The sequence below is a fragment of the Oreochromis niloticus genome, linkage group LG2 (assembly GCF_001858045.2).
Source record: "Oreochromis niloticus isolate F11D_XX linkage group LG2, O_niloticus_UMD_NMBU, whole genome shotgun sequence".
Taxonomy (NCBI): Eukaryota; Metazoa; Chordata; class Actinopteri; order Cichliformes; family Cichlidae; genus Oreochromis; species Oreochromis niloticus.
In genome coordinates, this window is record NC_031966.2 from 25,255,037 (window position 1) to 25,273,350 (window position 18,314).

Genomic DNA, 18,314 nt, shown 5'->3' on the forward strand with positions numbered 1-18,314 from the left:
AGAATGATGAACTTCAAATTGGTCCCAGATTACTTTATAATCATTCTCTGATGAATAGCAACAACTGCTCCTTTCACATCATTGCTGAAGTCTAATGCCTGATGTCCTTAATGGCATTGCATCAACACTTGAATGCGTCAGCCAAGCCAATACTTTTATAGAAGTGCTCACACTAATGCTAATGAGGTGAATCAGGTGCATCTGATCATCAGCACCTTGCTGCTAAAAAAATAAATAAATAAAAATTAAATTAAATGAATGTACATTTTTTAAAAAGACAGTAAAGGTCAGGCTATACCAGGGGTGTCAAACATAAGTTCCTGGGGCCAGAATCGGCCCAGCAAAGGCTCCGATCTAGCCCACTGGATAACTTTGGAAAATGTGAGGGAAGGCATTAATTTTGGACTTCTAGCTATATTTATGTATATGCAATATCTATTACAGCTTTGGATATTCATAAAAAAACTTCCTCATGGCTTATTCCAACTTCCTCATATTACATTAAAGTAATTTTGTAATAGATAATAAAGGAAATGACAGAAAAGTTCATTTTTTCCCCTAAATTCTACCGAAATGCGTGTGTTTTTTTAATGAATCCATAATTTTAAAAAAAATGGACATTTTCTGTGATTTAACAAAATCTTTCTTCTGTAATTTTATACATTTATTTCTTACAATTTAACTCCAAAGAGTCATGCTGATGGAGTTCATTTACTTCAGCAGCATTTCTTTATCATGCAGAAAAAGATACGTATGGTTGAACTTCTTTTTCTAATGTTAAAGAGGACATGAAACACTAGACATGTAAAGGCTGATTTCCATAGTGGAGCGCTGCTCTCAAAAACTGAAATAGTTTTAACACTGTCGTGACAGTGGATTTAAGAAGTGCTTAAGTGGTTAAAGTTTAAGATTTGGAGCATGTGTAGCGCCTTCTTATGCCTGTATAAAACATTATGCCACTGGGTGGGTTGGTTGGTTGTTGCGGCTAATAGATTTAAATTAGTTTATGTTAGCTAACTAGTGACAGAATTGTTGTAACGTTTGGGTTAGTACAGAGCATCTATTCAGTTACTGAAGACAAACCTGAAGGCAAATCATCTCAAGGGAGAAGACAGAATTTGTTGATGTCCACGGGTTCTAGACTTCAGGTAGTTATTCACTACAAATTTACATTTATGTTCATTAACATGCACTGTCCTAAATAAATAAATTAAATAGATTAAATTAAACGACTTTCAAGTTAATTCACAACTTTTATAAACCCCTTCAATTAAAGCTGAACAATTGCAGTCTAATTGTATACTTATTATTTGATTAAAAATCCACTGTGTTGACATACAGCAAAAAAACAACAGAAACTTGCTTTTTTCCCATCACATCTATTCTAATCTAATTATCTATTAATTAATCATAATTATATATTAATTAATTAATTAATTCCCAAAGTACACCCAAAATTGACTAAATTAATAACTTAATTAGTAATTTCCTTACTTGCAAACCTCTCTTCATTTCCTCGAGTAATGAATGATGTCAGAAACTATATCCTGGAGCTGTTTCACTTCTTTTACCTTTGTGGGACTTCAAAAACCATCCTGATGCTTGCAGCCTCTTTCATGTGATAACTGCTTGTAATTCTGAACGTCAGTGTTGCTTGTGGGTGGCTTTGATGTAGAACTGAGTAAGGAAACTTCACAGACAACAGATTTGCAGTAGCAGACATTAAACCGTTACAAAGTTTTAGATTTCCTGTTGTCAAGTCTAAGTTTATCAGTTTATACACATGTTATTTATACGTTTAAATTCTGTCCCAGAAAAGCTGCAAAGCCATTGATTTCTTTATATTTATTTGTGACACAGGCAGTTTAATTTACAGACTACTTTTGCATATTACCACTATACACGGTTGCTTCGGTGCCACTTGATCAACAGGTGTCCCTACTAACAACTCTGCAGCCCCAATACTTCCACAGAGGTTCTGTTCATCCATTGTTCATTTTAACTGCCAGGCAAAGTCTACGTTATCTTTATCAACACCAGAAAAAATGAAAAAACAAATACTTCACATAGATAGATATATTACATATCTTTTATGCAGCTGTTTCTTTAAAGGCTGGCTGCTTCACTTGAGTCAACCCAACTCATTCAGTGTGGCACAAATTAAAGCAAAAACTACTAACAAGGGTATATCACCACATTATCATATATTACAATCAACATTTTATAATCGCTTCCCAACATAAACATCAGTCCAAAAGGCAGCGGGTGGCAGTTGAGAGGTAAGAGTGTAAAAATGTAAAGCAGGAACGCCAAAGGGTTATAAATATACCATATAATTCAAAGCTAAATATTTACATTCATGTTTGAAGTCGTAGCTGAGTGAACAAAATCCTGCTTACATTCTTTCAGTCAGAGGAAAGCACTGATGTATGAGCAGGACTCAAGGTTACTTACATACATTACATATATGTTCTGTTCTTTTTTCAGTCTTTATTTCCTGTTGCTAAAAAAATATATATACATAGGTTACATTCCTTTAGTCAGCTGAGAAGGACAGCTTTGACATTTCATTACCATCAATCTGATCTACTTGTTCTCACACTTAAACATCTCTAAAACTGTTTCAACAACTTGATACATGATGACCATCTTAAAAATACTACCATTGTCAGGGTTAACCCTACAATCACTAGCAGCACTTGCATGTTTCTAAATTTTTGCAGCCATTATACATTCAGTCCACCTCCCTGCCTGCTTGCTCATGTATCTCGCTTTCTAAGCCAAATTATCTTATTCATCCAGAACAACCTCAAACGTCTCCATTCCTTCCTCCTGTGCCTGTCCCTCCACCCCACTTCCTTCATCTCCCTCTCCATCTGTTTTTATCTGCGCCACTCCCAGTCGGTACAGAGAATCCCTGATCACGACCTCTCCAGGTTGGCAGGCCTTCACAACTTCACTGATCTGCTGGCTCACGATGTCCCTGCTAGTGAGAAAATCCACCAGACGGTTGTACAGGTAATAATAAGCTGTGTTGTTGAAAACTATAGGTTGTTTCAGTGCACGGCTCACAGAAGGAACGGTAGAAGAACTTTCTGTGGAGTCACTCTTCAATGTATCTGACTGTTCTTTATCCGGAGCACTCTTGTCATCTTCCTCGCCCTTCTCCATCTCTATCTCAGCTATCAGGCTAACATAAGGCTCGAGGTCTTTGCAGATGACCATAGAATGATGTTCTGGAGCAGCAGGCTTCTGGGTTTCCCGTGGAGGATGAACCAGCCAGCAGGAGGAAGACTTGGTGATGGGGTGGACCTGGTGGTTCTCTGCTCCTGAGGACAGGTCAGCACTGTACAGCTGGTCCTGGAGCTCCGCACATGACACGAGCTAAAGAAGACAAAGGACAGTTTGTTTGAGGAAGGCAGCACACTGAGTGTTTAGCTCTTAACTTTTAATTCAAACTGCTATAATAACAGCTTATTCATTGCTTATTTCAATCACACTAAACACTGGAATCACACACCACTGGTTTTTCAAAAGGGTCAGAGAAGCAGCCTTGATTTCTCCCCCACATCTGTTTTGCCAGCTGTGGGTACTGCAGGTCAGTGCAAAGGGCCACCTGACGAGCACAGTCACAAACATAGACTGGAGGCCAGTAGCGAGATGACAGCAGCAGATCAACGTGGTCACGAGCCGTCTCTCCTTTCACCAAGTACTTAGAAGCACACATGACCTGGGCACAGGCATCACAGAGAAAACAATTATACTTTTTAAAGTGTGTAAAATCACTTTTGTGCTTTCGTTTGTTACTTGTTTAAAATACTTTGGTGTGTTTGCAGTGAATGATACTTGCAATTGGACCTTGAAAATGTTAAATCACTACATTAGATGTCATACAAGTTGATCCATTGAATTTATTTGTTTTGACACATCTGGATAACAATGAAAGGGCTGCTGTTTTTACCTTGTGGGGGCAGACTTTGGACAGCTTGCCAGCAGTGAGGTGTGCAGGGGGTTGTGGGGCAGTGGAGAGGCCGTTATGAACGACTGCGTACAAGGAGAACAGAGATGCCAGCAGCTCATTCTAATTCATTCAAATGGAGACAGAAAGCAGGGTTTTATTAATACAAACTCTCACACAAATATGAGAAAATGAACGAATTAAGAAACCAAATTAATGATCAAGAAAAACAGATTTTTGAAGATTTTGCTTCGTAAGTAGTAAATTTAGTTACAGTTACAGTTCTATAATAGGAAAAAGTGACACACACGTACCTTGGTGGTACCTGGGGCGATGTTTGCCCCACAGCAGTCCAGCACTTTTCTCAACTCGTCCTCAGTGTGATCTTCAATCTTGTCGAGTCTCAGCTGACTGTCGTGAATGAGGCGTACCAAAACCGATGGATCTCCTGAAGAACATGATGAACACTGCTGTCTTAAAATATGGCTACATCCCTACTCCAATGTGTTTTCATCTTAAAGCAAGTTAACATATATTTCTTTTACCTGTCAGATCCACACCACTCCAACATTTTAAAACATAAACTTTTGCAAATGCTGCCTGAGACTTTCCGAAATGATGATGCAGACAACCTTGTTGTCTACTCAGTGATATACGTCACTAGTCACTTTATTAGATACATTTTCCTAGTACAGGGTTGGACTTTACTGTCCAAACGGTGACAGATTCAACAAAGTGCTGGAAACATTCCTCAGGGATTTAAGTCCATACTAACATGACAGGATCGCACAGTTGCTGCACTTAAATGATGTGACTCTCCGGTTCCACCACATCCCAGAGGTGCTCTACCACACTGAGATCTTTCGACTGCAGAGGCCATTTGAGTGCAGTGAACTCACTGTTATGTTCAATAAAGATGTTTAAGATGATTTGAGCTTTGTGAAATGGTGTGCTATACATCAGAAGATGGGTACACTGGATGAATCCATCCTTCCATGCTGTTTATTCCAGATTCTCACCCTAACATCTCAATGTGGCAGCAAAAATCGAGACTCATCAATTGTAACCTTGGTTTCCTGTTGTTAACTAACAGGCGTGACAACTATGTGCTCTTTTACTAAGGTGGCCCATCTGCTTCAAGAATCAGCATGCTGTGCATTCAGAGATGCTCTTCTGCATACCTTGGTTGTAAATTAGTGGCTTTTTAAGTCACTGTTGCCTTCCTATGATTTCAAAGCGGTGAAACCATTCTCCTCTGTCCTCTGGCATTAACAAGGAATTATCACCCAGAGAACTGCTGTGAGCTGGATTTTTCCTCTTCTTCAAATTATTCTCTCTAAACCATCTCTGTAAGATGCTGTTGTTTGGGAAAATCCCAGTACATCACCAGTTTGTAAAATACTCAGACCACCCCACGTGGCAACAATGCCCCATAAAAAGTCACTTAAATCATAATTCTAATGATGTGTTTGAACTTCAGCAGGTTGTCTTGGCCACGTCTACATGCTTAAATGCATCAAGTTGCTATCATATGATTGGTTTAGACATTTGTATTAATGACCAGTTGAATCAGTATATCTAATAAAGCGGCCAGTGAGGGTATATTAAGCTCAAATATTATGGCTAGGCTACCTGTGAGATTTCATAGTTTTGCTTTTTCATCGCAATGACTTCTTCTAGCAGTGGATACTGCTCTAATACCTGTTACCTGTTCTCCCGCCGCCCCTGTGGTTCAGTAACATTTCCATGTTATCACCAGTCTGAGTAAAGAAATCCCTAACCTCACTTTTAGTATTTCTTTAATCCTCCGTTTCCTGTTTACAGCATCTCACGCACACACACTGCACGTGAATGGTCATGTGACATGTGTTCACTACAAAACTGTTTTTTTTTTCTTTTTAAACACTATTATGCATTTATGTTCTTTTAGCCTTAAAAATCTCTATTATACTTGCTTGATTAATTAATCACTGGAACATCGGTCACCATTTAATAAAAATGATTTATGCATGCAGAGATGAAAATCAGCAGTAATTTACAGAAAGAACATACCCGAGGACTGCTCAGGGTGTGGCAGGACCTTGTCCTTCTCTGTGTTGATAACAGTGGGGCTCCTCATCAAAGGGGGAATGAAGGGAGCAATTATGGAAGCATCTACCCGTGTGATAGGGATGTCTGTGGGGAAAGCTGCTTGCTCAATAGCCTCACTCTCCATGGTCAGCCAGAAGTCATCCACATGTACCTCATCTGACACTGAAAACTCAGGCCAGGTAAACTGCAGCGAGGTCACAAGAGGACACAACAAAAGAGCACACAGTCAAACACATATCCAAACAAAGCAGCCATTGCTAAAATGAAAATTATGTGGCATTAATGACAGTTTTTATCACCAAACTCTTACTTCTACATTCTTGAGCTCCAGGACATTGTTTGTGTGTCTCTGTGCAATTTCTATCTTTGGAGCAACGCCGCAAATGCCACAGATCATATCGTTGTAATCTCGTACAGTAAGACACTCAAAGGCCCAGAAGCCGCTCAGGAGAAGATCTTGAATTTGAGATGATTCATCTGGATTAAGAGAATGGACTGGGGGCCAAAAGCAAAAGGAGAAAACAGACTGTCAAAGCCATTTTTTAAAAAAGCAGACTGTTACAAAGTAGCAGAAGCAATGAATGCTGAGTGTAATACAGGATTTTACCAGGATGACTGGGGACGTGGTCTAATATAGTCTTGGCTGCCTGAGAGGGCGACTGGCCTAGTTTGATGCTGGCCCTGATCTTCAGAAAGAGGTCAATGCTCACCAGCAGTCTGTTCCCAATGTTGAACAGACCTGTTAGAATAAAGAAAGATTCATCAACTTGATTCCAGAGAATATGGCTACAGGCCAAACCACACCTTATAAAAAAGCTTCCTCAGTAAGAGCTGTTTATATCCACTCAATGCTGTTGGCATGACTACACAAGGGAAATATTGTTTCTCCATGGTCAGCCAGAAGTCATCAGCATGTACCCCATCTGACACTTTGACCATAACGAGGCAGGTTGAAACGTTAACCCGTCCTCCATTATTAAAGGTTAGTATGGAGCTAAAAGACGATGACAACAGTTTTTGAAAATACTGATAGATTTGCATTCACTGGAATCTTATATGCTATATAAAAGGCTTTTAACCAATCAGTGAAATAATGACTGCAACTGGTAAATGCAACATTTTACTGCAGAAGCTGACCTTTAAGAGCAGTTTTCGGAGATGAGCTATTCCAGGGCAGGTACGTTTGAACAAGCACCAATTTCTTTTTTGAAAAAGGAGCAACTGATGAGTAGCAAGGCTAAAAGTAGTGGATTGCTGTCTTTTCTAACATTTTAAGCGAACAGAAACACAGCACCCTTCTTAGTTTTACTGTTTTGGTCTCACAGAGCCACAGTTACTCATAATAACATTGCTGTTTTGGTAACACTGGAATTTCCATCACAACTGAAGACTTTGCCAACTTATTTTCTGTCCAGTGGATCACAGAAGCACAATGTACTAAAAACTGGATAAGTCACATTGGGAGCATGAGCCTATAAATGTACAGATGTTGTCAGAAGTTTACATACAGCCATCAAGGGCATAAATGTCATGGTAGTTTGGGGTTTTGTTGATTTTTTTAGCTGTTTTTCAGGGTGTAATGATTGTGCAGCGTACATCTTTAACGACTTTAGAAAACAAGAACTGGTGCATAGGATTGAAGTTATTTTTAATTTTCTCTAATCCACACAGAGTCAAAAGTTTTAAGCATTTTAAGCATAAGGCTAGTTCATAAATTTTAAAAAAGGTTCAGGCTGGGGCTTTAGGTATACCACTCCAGAAGTCTAATGTCAGCTTGTTTTATCCTTTCAAAACCAGTTTTGATGTTGTTTGGGATCACCAGCGAGAATTTAATAGGCTTTGGCCTCATCACGTTAAAAAACAGCACCACTTATTAAAAGATTTAGATGAGTCTGTGTATGTTTTTGATCTTGTGTGGATTAGAGAAAATCCAGAATAAATTCAGACCTAATACTTCTTCGAAAAAGAACAGTTCAAATAAATAATTAAAATTACCATGGCATTAATGCCTATGATAACTGAATGTATATTTCTGATCATTACTATATATGTGCCAGCTTGTGCCTACTAAGAGCTTCTGCAGACAAAAGGTAGCCAGTCTCCCGAGGAATCTTTATTTAAATCAAACAAATCCCATAATTATATGTGCAATACACCTTCAATTGGCTCTGCTTACCTGGATGAAGGTCAGTGAAGCTGTGCAGGGCCAGACACTGAACATTGAGACAAACCTTGAGCTGCAGAGAGACTGTCTGCATCAGAGTTTCAGTGAGCAGCCAGCAGTTCTCCTGTCCTGCAACAGTGCTAAAATGTACAGATACAGATAATGTAAGATACCAGATATGATAATAATAACTTTGTTTAGCATTTTTCAAAACACAGAATTACAAAATGCTTAACAGTTTGAATAAGAGCAACAGAGTGACGATAACTACACAGAAACAAAATCAACCATATACGGTCAGACACTCATTCCAACATACACGCAAATAGCTGCAAATTATAGTCAAAGTCAAAGGGGAAAAGATTAAGGGAAAGCTAACCTATAAAAATGGCTTTTCAGCAGTTAAAACCAGTAACATTCAGTTGACCTGATGAGTGTGGAAGGCTTATCCACAGTTCAGGTGCAACAACCTCAAAAGAACAATCACATCTATTTTTAAAACCAGAGTGAGGGACAGTTAGGAGACCCTGGTTCGAGGATCGGAGAGGCCTGCTGCAGTGATGAGGTTTCAGAAGCTCTACTATTTAAGCAGAGGCCAGAATTTTAAAGTGGATTCTGAAATTCACTGAAAGCCAATGAAGGGATCAGAGAATAGGTGTAATATGTGACTGCTGACTAGTTTTTGTAAGCAGCCTTACTGCTGTGTTCTGCCGTAAGTGGGGTTAGGTATGGAGGACTGAGAGAGACACGTGAAAAGTGAACTGCAATAATCAAGGTGGGAGAATATTAAAGTTTTAAAAACTAATCTTGTCATGCATCTTCTTACCTCTGATCACCTTTGAAGAGAGGGTAGTTACACAGGCCACAGTGAGTAGCTGCTGACTCGTAGTACTGAGGCCACCTAGACTGAAGCATGGTCTCTGCCTCAGTGCTGTTTTCCTGCTCCTGGTCAGCCATTTGAACAAAGACAATCTGGAAAGTGTTGAGCTCCTGGATGAGGGTTAATGTTTCCTGAAGCTCAGTCTCACTCTCAGGAATCTGCAAAGAGGTGCGCAGCAGCTGCACCGTATTTTGACGCTGGATGTCTTTTTGGGCAGGACTAAGGGGATTGTATGGATACAGCAGAGTCTCAGACTGAAAAGGGGAAATTAAGAAATCAATGGAGACAAATGGGTCTGTATTGAAAAATACAAAAAATTTGGTTTTAAAGTAAAAGTAAAGCATTTAATACATTTGTGTTCAGAAGTTGCTAAAAGTTTCTGCAATGATTATAGTGAAGACAAGTAAACGAAAGTGTTACAGCTGTAACAGAAAATAGAATCAATGCATTCTAAAGGATCCCAGCTACTGCTACGCTTCATGAAATAATCAGCAAAAGATCAAAGAAACAGCTGGAAACTGATCTTACAGCACCTGCACTTTGGAGAAAAATTGGAGGAAGGAATGTTTTGTATACCTTTGTTGCCTTGGCATTCTTCTGGGTCAGCTTGCAGCCACATTTCGGGCACACTGCAGGTTTGTGCCTGTTCTTATAAATATAGTCGCAAGATGGGTTCTTACACCGACCCCTGCCTCGTGCTGTGGACAGTCCCAAATCCTTAAAGAATAAAGAAGTAATAAATTAGCCAGATATCAACAAACAAGCAACATAGAGGGACAAAAGTACAGGTTTGTACACAATTACAGCAGAATAAACTGCAAGGAAGATACTCACAAAGCTGGAAACTGTTTGCTGTTTGAAAGGCACAACTGACAGGATATTCACTCTCCTGTCAGTCAGAGAAGACATGGGCTGGCTTCTGTCCGCTGGGCCTGGAAAATCCTATGGAAATGCATGCAGACAGTTAGAAAGAAGGATTAAATCTGCTGTTTTGCAGTTCTGTGTGAGGGTTTTCTGTCTGTATGTAACTGTATGTATGTGTTAACCTGGTTAGCTGTGGTTGTTGGGACAGCCTGGCCGAGCTGCTTTAAAGTGCTGGGTTTGAGACCTGAGAAACTCTCTGGTGGCACTGTGGTTAAAAAAAAAACCACATCAACTGAGAGCTAAAACCTCAGAAAATACAGCCATATCTAGACACTTCATGATAAAATTGGTCTGCATGTGTCAAGAATAAGTACAGAGCAAACCTAATAAAATCAGACAGAAGCCACAAATGTGGAAATTGCACAGAATAAAGAATAATTAGAAATACAGTCAAATGAACATTACCAGTCGGTGAATTATTGTTGTGTGAATACTGAAATTTCTCTTTGTCAGGTGGAACAGTTATGATCTGAAACACAGCACGACCTAAAAGACAAACACATATGTTGACGCTGTGAGAGCCCGATTAAACACAGGCACCAAAACATTACTGCTGGGTCTGTTTCATTTCACCTGTGTTGTAGCAGGCAGGGAGGATGGGCCTCACAGGCCTCTTCTGCACAGTGGTACTGCTCTTTTCCTGGCCTTGGATTGAGGCACTTTTAGGATTGTCTTTCATTTGTCTATAAATGAAAAAGTAAGTATGTCAAGTCAGATACAGCCTACAGAGGGCACTAGGCAGCTGTTTTAACAGCACAAAGAGGAAGTGAGTATAATTCAACTTCATCCACATTTTCAAAATGGCCTTTGTTCCACACATTTTTGGCAGTTCTTGTTATTAAGGGAGGTACAGTAAGTGAAAAGAGGAAAAACAAGATAAGTGTGCATTTTTCAAAATAAACAAATCCACTAATGTACATATAGTGCTGTGAAAAAGCATTGAGCCACCTCGAATTTCTTGACATTTGGTAGGAAAATGACAAATACGGGCATACATATACAAATATACAAATAAAGGTATATTCAATTAATTTCAGTGCATTTTTATGCTTCAATATTCTAATATTATTGTTATATGGCTTAACAAATATTTTTTTAAAATCCTCTAAAAATGGTCAGGTACACAATTGGCCTTTAAAGTGAGTTAAAGAAAAATGTTGATAGTCCTTCAGAAAGCCCTAAGAATTAATACTCAAAATGACTTTGAACATTAAAAGAAAGTATTGAAGAAAAATGTAAATATAAATGACAGACTACAAGAAGCAATCTCAAGACTTTTGCATTGTACTTTTCATACTGCATGCCTTCTGCAGCTAAAGCATAAAAGCTTCCATCTGTAAATAACCACCACTTAAACCATGTAATCAACTTGCTTCTTTAAAAGACCGAACACACTTAATATCTGATTTAATGGCCTTGTGAACTCTCAGACAGTAATAATCTGCAGAATTGACACGCACCTTGTTTGAGCCGGTTGTTTGGTGCTGCTGCCCTCTTGTGGCACTCCAGCTGAACGAACACGCTGCTTTCTGGTGCACCTCAGAACTTGGCCTTCTTTGTTGCCTGCAGTAGTATTTATTTTGCTGACAGCAGCGGCCACCTTCTGAGTTGTTGGTTGTGTGGTCTGACAGCTTTTATTAGCTTTGTTTTGTTGCTTCTTGTGTGGCTTTTTTGCCTATTAAGAAAATTGCAGCCAAAACTAACTGATTAGAACCACAAGTAAATAGTGAATTTACTTTAATGTATTTTTTCTTAGGTTGCATTAACACTTACAGCAGGTATCCATTTACCACCCAAGTGGCTCCCGCACTCGGGGCATGTTGGTGGCTTGTGGCGGGTAACGTAGATAAATGAACAGCCAGGATTCAGACACCTCCCTCGACCTCTCCGAGTATATGTCTTCACAGACTGACGAGAAGAGGAAAATATGTAACTTCAGGTCTTTCAAGTCCTTCAAATTAAATTTATACTATTCCAGATACAAGATTTTTCTTTATTTGACAAATATGCATGCTTACCATTTTATATGAAGGTTTTGCACTTTGCTCTATGCTGGCTCCAACAGGGACCATCACCACCGGGCCCACAGAGCTCACAGCTGCCAAAGACTTGGGCTCCAGCAGCTTCTAGGGTAAGGCAAGAAGTAAGCAAAATACATGTGCTGTTATTAAAATTAGGTTATTATATAAGTTAATGAATATCAGTCTACAACCTGGCAGAAGATGGAGGACATTTAGGTCGTACCTGGGTGGGTATGATGGCCACCACCTGTGTGGTGTCCCCCTGTGTCTGCTGCACCATCGCTGCACTGTAACTACTACTGCCAGCTCTTGCCTCATTTCCTTTCAGTATGACCCCATTTGCTGCAAAGTCACCAGAGCCCTGTGAGACACCGGAGTCTCCAGAAGCTGTTGCTTTGGGTGAGACAGAGGAGGAGGAAGAGGCGGGTGGAATTCCTTGGAGGGCAGGAGACACTACCGCTGTTTCCCCTGTTATTTCATCAACAACAATGGGGTGTTCAGAGAGTTCAACCTCACCAGCCAACCCTAGAGGTGTCAACCGGGTTTCCTGAATAAGGGAGACTGAGGGCAAGCCACTTTCAGATGGATTCTCCGTAGACTCAATGCTGAGCTCTGATTGAGAGCTTCCCGGCAGGAGACTTGAGGAGCAGCCTTTGGACAATACAAAGTAACTGGTTCTGGGTAGGATTTTGCGGAAGCCTGGCAGATCTTTAGAGGGACTAAGAGATGACTGAGGAAAAAGCACAATAGAGAAAGTTTTTATGGCCAAAAGAATTCATGACAAAGGAAATAAATTAATCTCACTGGAGGAAGGGCTTTTTAATCCCTGTCTACCAGTGGCAATGTTTTTAAAAAGACTTGGGTTGACTTTGTGGAATAATGATTAATTTACTACTAGAGATTGTACTAGCACAGTATTTATTATGATAAAAATACTTATTACTGTCAAGTTACAGGAATTAACAGGTACTAAAAGTGAGTCTGAAAGAGAATAGAAATCTGTAGATTCTGATTTTTCAGATTTTTCATTAAAAAAAAAACAATTTGTTAATAAAGATTTGTCACTCACAGACAAGTATCTTTGTGCACTGACTCCAAGTGAGAAGCCACAGGAAGTGGTAAATGTTTTTCACTTATAACCACAAAAGTGTTTATGATGATATTCTCTCATATCTATTGATATGATGTGATTGGCTGCAGTGATGGGGCCCTCCTATTATATTTATAAAATCATATTATACGATCATAGTAAGTCGTCACCTTGGAAATGACTTGTATGCTTCTAAGGATGACTGCATGTCCACATATAACAAAAGTAAGGTTATATACCTGAGTTTATGAAGGCTGCAGACAGTTTTCAATGTTCTGACACTATTGTTCACTATGTAGGAATGTATACACACTTTGAAATATAGTCAAACACTGTTGAGGAAGGTCTTAAATGTAAATTAAATCTCTTTTTTTTTTCCATTTATTGAACTAAGTCTGATCAGCTCTTCTGTAAATGCGCAAAAGACTCAGGAGGTTCAATTCAAAGGTTCAGGGTTAGACCTAGAACAGGTCTCTGAACACGAATAACAGTATTTTTCTAATTTATTTGTAACAGACTGATATTGCCAGGTGAAAGTGCACCAGTTTTGAATTCTAGCATAAGTGTTTAAGAAGGTTTAATCTACAGATTAATGGATTTAAATAATATGGTCTTTCAGCTAATCCGATATGCTGGTTTGTTTTCATTAAAAAAAAAGTTGAGACTGCAGCTTACTGTATCTATGCCCTCCTTCTCCAACTTGGCTTTTTCCAGGTAGTAGCTTTTCTCAGCTACGCTGAGTCGTTTCCAGCTCTCACTGATACGCTTGTTGATCTCAGACTGTGGCATATTAGAGACTCCGAGTTGCATAATCTGGTGAACATCAAAGTAGTATAGCAGATAGGCAGACCTAAGGGAGACAACACATTCCAAGTCTACAATTAGAACATGATATTTTTTAAGACATTTTTAATGCTTTGAAGCTCAGCCAGTGATGAAAGAAGGGTTGAAAACCATTTTATTCATGTTACCTAGGCTTCTTAGGTTTCTCCACACTGTCATCTTGAGGTTTGCTCTTCCTCTTTTTAAAGGATGTCACCTCCATTTGGCTGTAGGCACTCTCCACCTCTTCTGTCACTTTAACAACCTCAAAAAGCTCCACTTTGTCCATGTTTCCAACGATCTAGGACAAAAATGACACACAGCAGGGGATCCATGTTTGAACTGTCAAGAAGATGGAATTTATTGCAGGGGTGTTGTGTCAAAGCGTACCCATCTCCACTTCACTTCAAAAAGGGAAGCATCAAAAATAGAATCTAAATGGATAGAATGCATTTAGACTTTATTTAACCAAGTAAAGGTCTCAGTGAGAATAAAGATATCTTATTTGGTAGTTAACTTGCAAAGAGAGCAGTAAATATAGTTGTAAATAAAAACACAAACAATAAGAACAGACAAAAACACACATTAGACGAGTGAATACAATATCTCGTTCACATGCAGTAAATTCTAAAGCTCAAAATGGAAACAATTTGCAAATTTGTTTTTATGAAATTGTTTGCACATCTTAGCTATTTCATGCCTAATAACACAAATCAAATCAAATCAAATCACTTTTATTGTCACATCACACGTGCAGGTACACTGGTACAGTACATGCGAGTGAAATTCTTGTGTGCGAGCTTCACAAGCAACAAAGTTGTGTAAAAATACAATAACGTAAAACAAGCAAAATATAAGAATGGCTAAATCTGAGAGTAATAAATATATGTGCAATATATAAGAGTGTATGCATTACTGGATGTGTATACTGAATATGTTTTTCTACGTGTGTGCAATAACATGCAACTAAGACACAAATCAATAGCGGGCACAATGTTTGAACACTATGACAATTTTACAGCGTAACTGCTGTGCTTTTGACATAAAGTTTATTTCATCTCCTTTCCTCGGGTGATGAGAGGTAAGCAGAGGTGCTCATAAAGGCTATAACTAATAAAAAATAATAGTAATAAAAGTACGGGAGTGTGACCAAAGGTTATTATTTGAATATATCGCTGCAAAAATGCCATGCACTATCATCCACATTGCTCAGGGAGAGAGACACTAAACCAAACAAACATGTAAAAACCACCGCTCCTTCCTCGTTTTAAAGGTAGGTTTAATGGCGTGTGTTAATACTGCCCGCACGGTCAGTCAGTTATCCAATGAAATGCCTTCTTATTGAAGTCTTACCTACGACGGCCCAAGGTACTACAAACTACTCTGAACAACGTTTAGAAGTCGCCGAAAAGGTCCGTGCATTGTGTTATTATGCTAAGGAATGCTACGAGTTGCCTGTTCTTTACATTAGATCAAGAATTTGACGATGCCAGTAAAGCTGTAAAGTAGCCTCGTTGCTAGTCGTCTCATGAAAAAAAGATGGCGGTTTGTTGCCATGGTCATTAACCAATCACATGCCAGAATGTATACATTAAACCAATCACGTAAGACGTTTTTGCCACGTGAAAGTGCAGTGTGCGTCCTACGGAGTAGTGCTTGTGGACACAAGCAAGCGCAATTGTTTTCCGGTTAAATGCCTCTAGAGGGGCTACAGTAGAATAACAGGGTAGAGAGTTAGAGGCTGTGAGTGGGATACATAAATGGGACCTATTTAAATATTAAATATTCCCCATAAATCCCAAAGCCAAAGAAATGCATTTAAAAGTTTAAATGACGTGCATCCTGACAATGATCTTCATAACTTTGCACGACAGCGACATGGAAGTGAAACTCCAAACTTCTTTTTTTTTTCACCGTACTTTCTCATACGCCTTCAAACAGCAGCAAATTTCCATTTGGATAACAAACGCAAAGCATTGATTTCCAGGCTATACTAATCGAGCGACAATCGACCGGACAAACAGCTGCAGCACAGACTTATGAGCCGAATGCCGATTAACGCATCGAGCAAAAATGGCGGATGACAAGGTTAGTGAGAGAGTGTGGTCAGGCTTAATATGTTTTATGTTTATGTTGTGCGCTTCATCGTATGTTAGCGACTTCTAGGACAATAAAATATATTTTTCTGTTAACAGCGTTTATTTTGGCGTTTATTTTAACAGGGTAGGGATCACTTTTACATGAAATTATTCGGCTTTAGTTGTGCCGCTTGTAGCTGAGATAACTTGGACAGAAGTGTGGAGTTTGGTGAAAGAATCAGATGTGCTCTTCGTAAGACCGCTGTAGGCAAGTTTAGGCTGTCACCTGTCCTCGGGTAGATTAATTTTGAACTATCATATCGTTTCTAATGGGAATTTGATTAACTGCTTTCATTACAGGATCCTCTGAAACAGTTAAGAGATCTAACACAGCTCAAAAATCAGCTGGAGGAGATCCAGAGACGAGTGGAGCACGAAGTATCCGCAGGAATTCCCCAGGTAAGTTATTACAGGTGTTCCAGATAAGTGGTAACTACCTTGAAGCACGTTCTCCTCGTCTAATCTTACTGTAGGAATATACAGTCGGTGGCCACTTTATTAGGTATATGATGCTATTACCGAGTTGGATCCTTTCTGTCTCCATTCTTTATGGCACAGATTAAACAAGCTGCTGGAAACATTACTGATAGATTTTTTTCCCCATCTTGACATGTAAGCATCAGATTTGTTGATCAAATGTCACACCACATCCCAAAGGTGCTCTATTGCATTGAGATCTGCTGACATTTGAGTGGTGTGAACTCATTGTCACATTCAAGAAACCAGTTTGACATGATTTGAGCTTTGTGACATCAGGTTTGAGATACTTTGTCTACCTGTAGGTAGATTTTGTCTCTAATCTTAAGTCACCAATTCCCCCCATTTTCATCACAGACAAAACAGATAAGCATAGTTCAAAATACCAAAAACAAAACTAACAATAATTTTGAGCTTTGTGTAATGCACATGTTCTGCTGGAAGCCAATCAGACTGCACACTCATGCTCTTCTGCATATCTTTGTAGTAACAAATGCTCAGAAGGGCGGCGGCGGCTCCCGGGCCTGGCAGATCCCAATGTACTAAATAGAAGTGAAGAAGTTAAAGAATTGAAAAGGGGAGGGAGGGTGGGGCACGTAAACGAGAATGAACAGCTTGTAGGACTGGGGGAACCTAAATAGGTGAGAACCAGAAGGAGCGTGTATGGAGGCGTGATCCCGCTTCTGAAATTCCGATACTTAATCTCCAAGACAAGCTCGCCTGGCACCAACAATCATGCCACATTCAAAGTCACTTAAAATCACCTTTCTTCCTTACCCTGATGCTCCGTTTGAACTTCAGCATCTTGTCTTCACGATGTCTATATGGCTAAATGCACTGAGTTGCTGCCATGTGATTGGCTGACTGAATATTTGTGTTCATGAGCAGTTGAATGGGTATACCTAATAAAGTGACCGGAGAGTGTATATGATTGTAAATGTACAGCATTTCCGTTAGCAGTTGTATTACGACTGATGAATAAAAGTGAATACTGGTCACAAGTTCACTCACACTAACGGAAGCTAAATTGTGATTGTAATCTATACAGAATATATTTTACCATTAATGAAGTATCTTCATTTGTGTATATTGTTTTGCCTTGTAGGGTGGTTCAGTGTTGGGATCGCCATTTTTGAAAGGCTTTTTGGCCGGTTATGTGGTGGCCAGACTACGTTCATCTGCCTTCTTGGGAGTACTGCTGGGAACAGTCACTGGCATGTATGCAGCGCAGAACTATCAAGTGCCCAACATTGAAAGGACCTTTAAGGAGTACATGAACAACTTGAAGAAAGGACCAAAGTAATCTAGGGTGACTGTTTGTCTTTCCAGTCACTTTAAAGAAGTACTACTCTTGGAGCTCCCGGCTCGTTATAGATCAGGACTTTTGCGTAGACTGGATTATGGATGTAAACATTTAACTCAAATTTTACTGGGGACTGAATTCTTGCTTCTTCTTTCTTTTTTTTTCTTGCATTTTTGTTGTGAGGGAAGTTACATGCTACTGTTCCACTTGTATCTGTCCAGTGTTAACTCTGACCTTGGCCCTTTAGATTTCATGACCTGTCTTAGTTTTGTTCCAGCTGTTTACACCTGTCAGATTTTGAAGTAGTCATATAAAAAAAATTGAAAATATTTCCTACATCTTAATTGTTCAGCTAAAACACTTAGCTACATAGAGAAATATCTATCTATTGTGCAATTACCATTTAAATGGCTGTAATTTGTTGCTTGTCATTTCAAAGTAACCTT

General features: G+C 39.2%; 2 protein-coding genes across 4 annotated transcripts; one reads left to right on the forward strand and one right to left on the reverse strand.

Annotated features, from left to right (window-relative positions):
• Positions 1–1,830: 1,830 nt before the first annotated feature.
• On the reverse strand, positions 1,831–15,496 carry hmgxb3 (HMG box domain containing 3). Of its 3 annotated transcripts, XM_005467765.4 has the most exons (22): positions 15,304–15,496; positions 14,341–14,384; positions 14,100–14,251; positions 13,804–13,978; positions 12,262–12,768; positions 12,036–12,143; positions 11,791–11,925; positions 11,478–11,692; positions 10,591–10,700; positions 10,423–10,503; positions 10,140–10,222; positions 9,928–10,035; positions 9,670–9,810; positions 9,040–9,347; positions 8,226–8,353; positions 6,657–6,788; positions 6,360–6,544; positions 6,011–6,233; positions 4,273–4,406; positions 3,962–4,081; positions 3,521–3,730; positions 1,831–3,384 (listed from the first exon to the last, which is right to left on the reverse strand). In XM_005467765.4, the coding sequence occupies exons 3-22, from the start codon at positions 14,237–14,239 to the stop codon at positions 2,791–2,793; spliced, it is 3,837 nt and encodes a 1,278-aa protein (XP_005467822.1). In that variant the 5' UTR covers positions 14,240–14,251; positions 14,341–14,384; positions 15,304–15,496; the 3' UTR covers positions 1,831–2,790. The 3 variants fall into 3 exon arrangements, with proteins under 3 accessions (XP_005467822.1, XP_005467823.1, XP_005467821.1); XM_005467766.4 differs by lacking the exon at positions 14,341–14,384 and having other exon boundaries at positions 12,036–12,140; XM_005467764.4 differs by lacking the exon at positions 14,341–14,384.
• A 373-nt stretch (positions 15,497–15,869) lies between these two features.
• slc35a4 (solute carrier family 35 member A4) lies at positions 15,870–18,195 on the forward strand. Its single transcript, XM_019366897.2, has 3 exons — positions 15,870–16,038; positions 16,389–16,487; positions 17,671–18,195. The coding sequence occupies exons 1-3, from the start codon at positions 16,024–16,026 to the stop codon at positions 17,866–17,868; spliced, it is 312 nt and encodes a 103-aa protein (XP_019222442.1). The 5' UTR covers positions 15,870–16,023; the 3' UTR covers positions 17,869–18,195.
• Positions 18,196–18,314: the final 119 nt, after the last annotated feature.

Bases quoted from the DNA above. Each gene is read 5' to 3' on its own strand.
- slc35a4 (XM_019366897.2), top strand. The intron at 16,488-17,670 runs GTAAGTTATTAC...TTTGCCTTGTAG, and splicing joins TATCCGCAGGAATTCCCCAG to GGTGGTTCAGTGTTGGGATC.
- hmgxb3 (XM_005467764.4), bottom strand. From the start codon at position 14,239: ATGGACAAAGTGGAGCTTTTTGAGGTTGTTAAAGTGACAGAAGAGGTG. The intron at 9,811-9,927 runs GTGAGTATCTTC...TTATTCTTTAAG, and splicing joins AGCAAACAGTTTCCAGCTTT to GATTTGGGACTGTCCACAGC. The intron at 3,731-3,961 runs GTAAAAACAGCA...GCCTGTGCCCAG, and splicing joins CCAAAGTCTGCCCCCACAAG to GTCATGTGTGCTTCTAAGTA.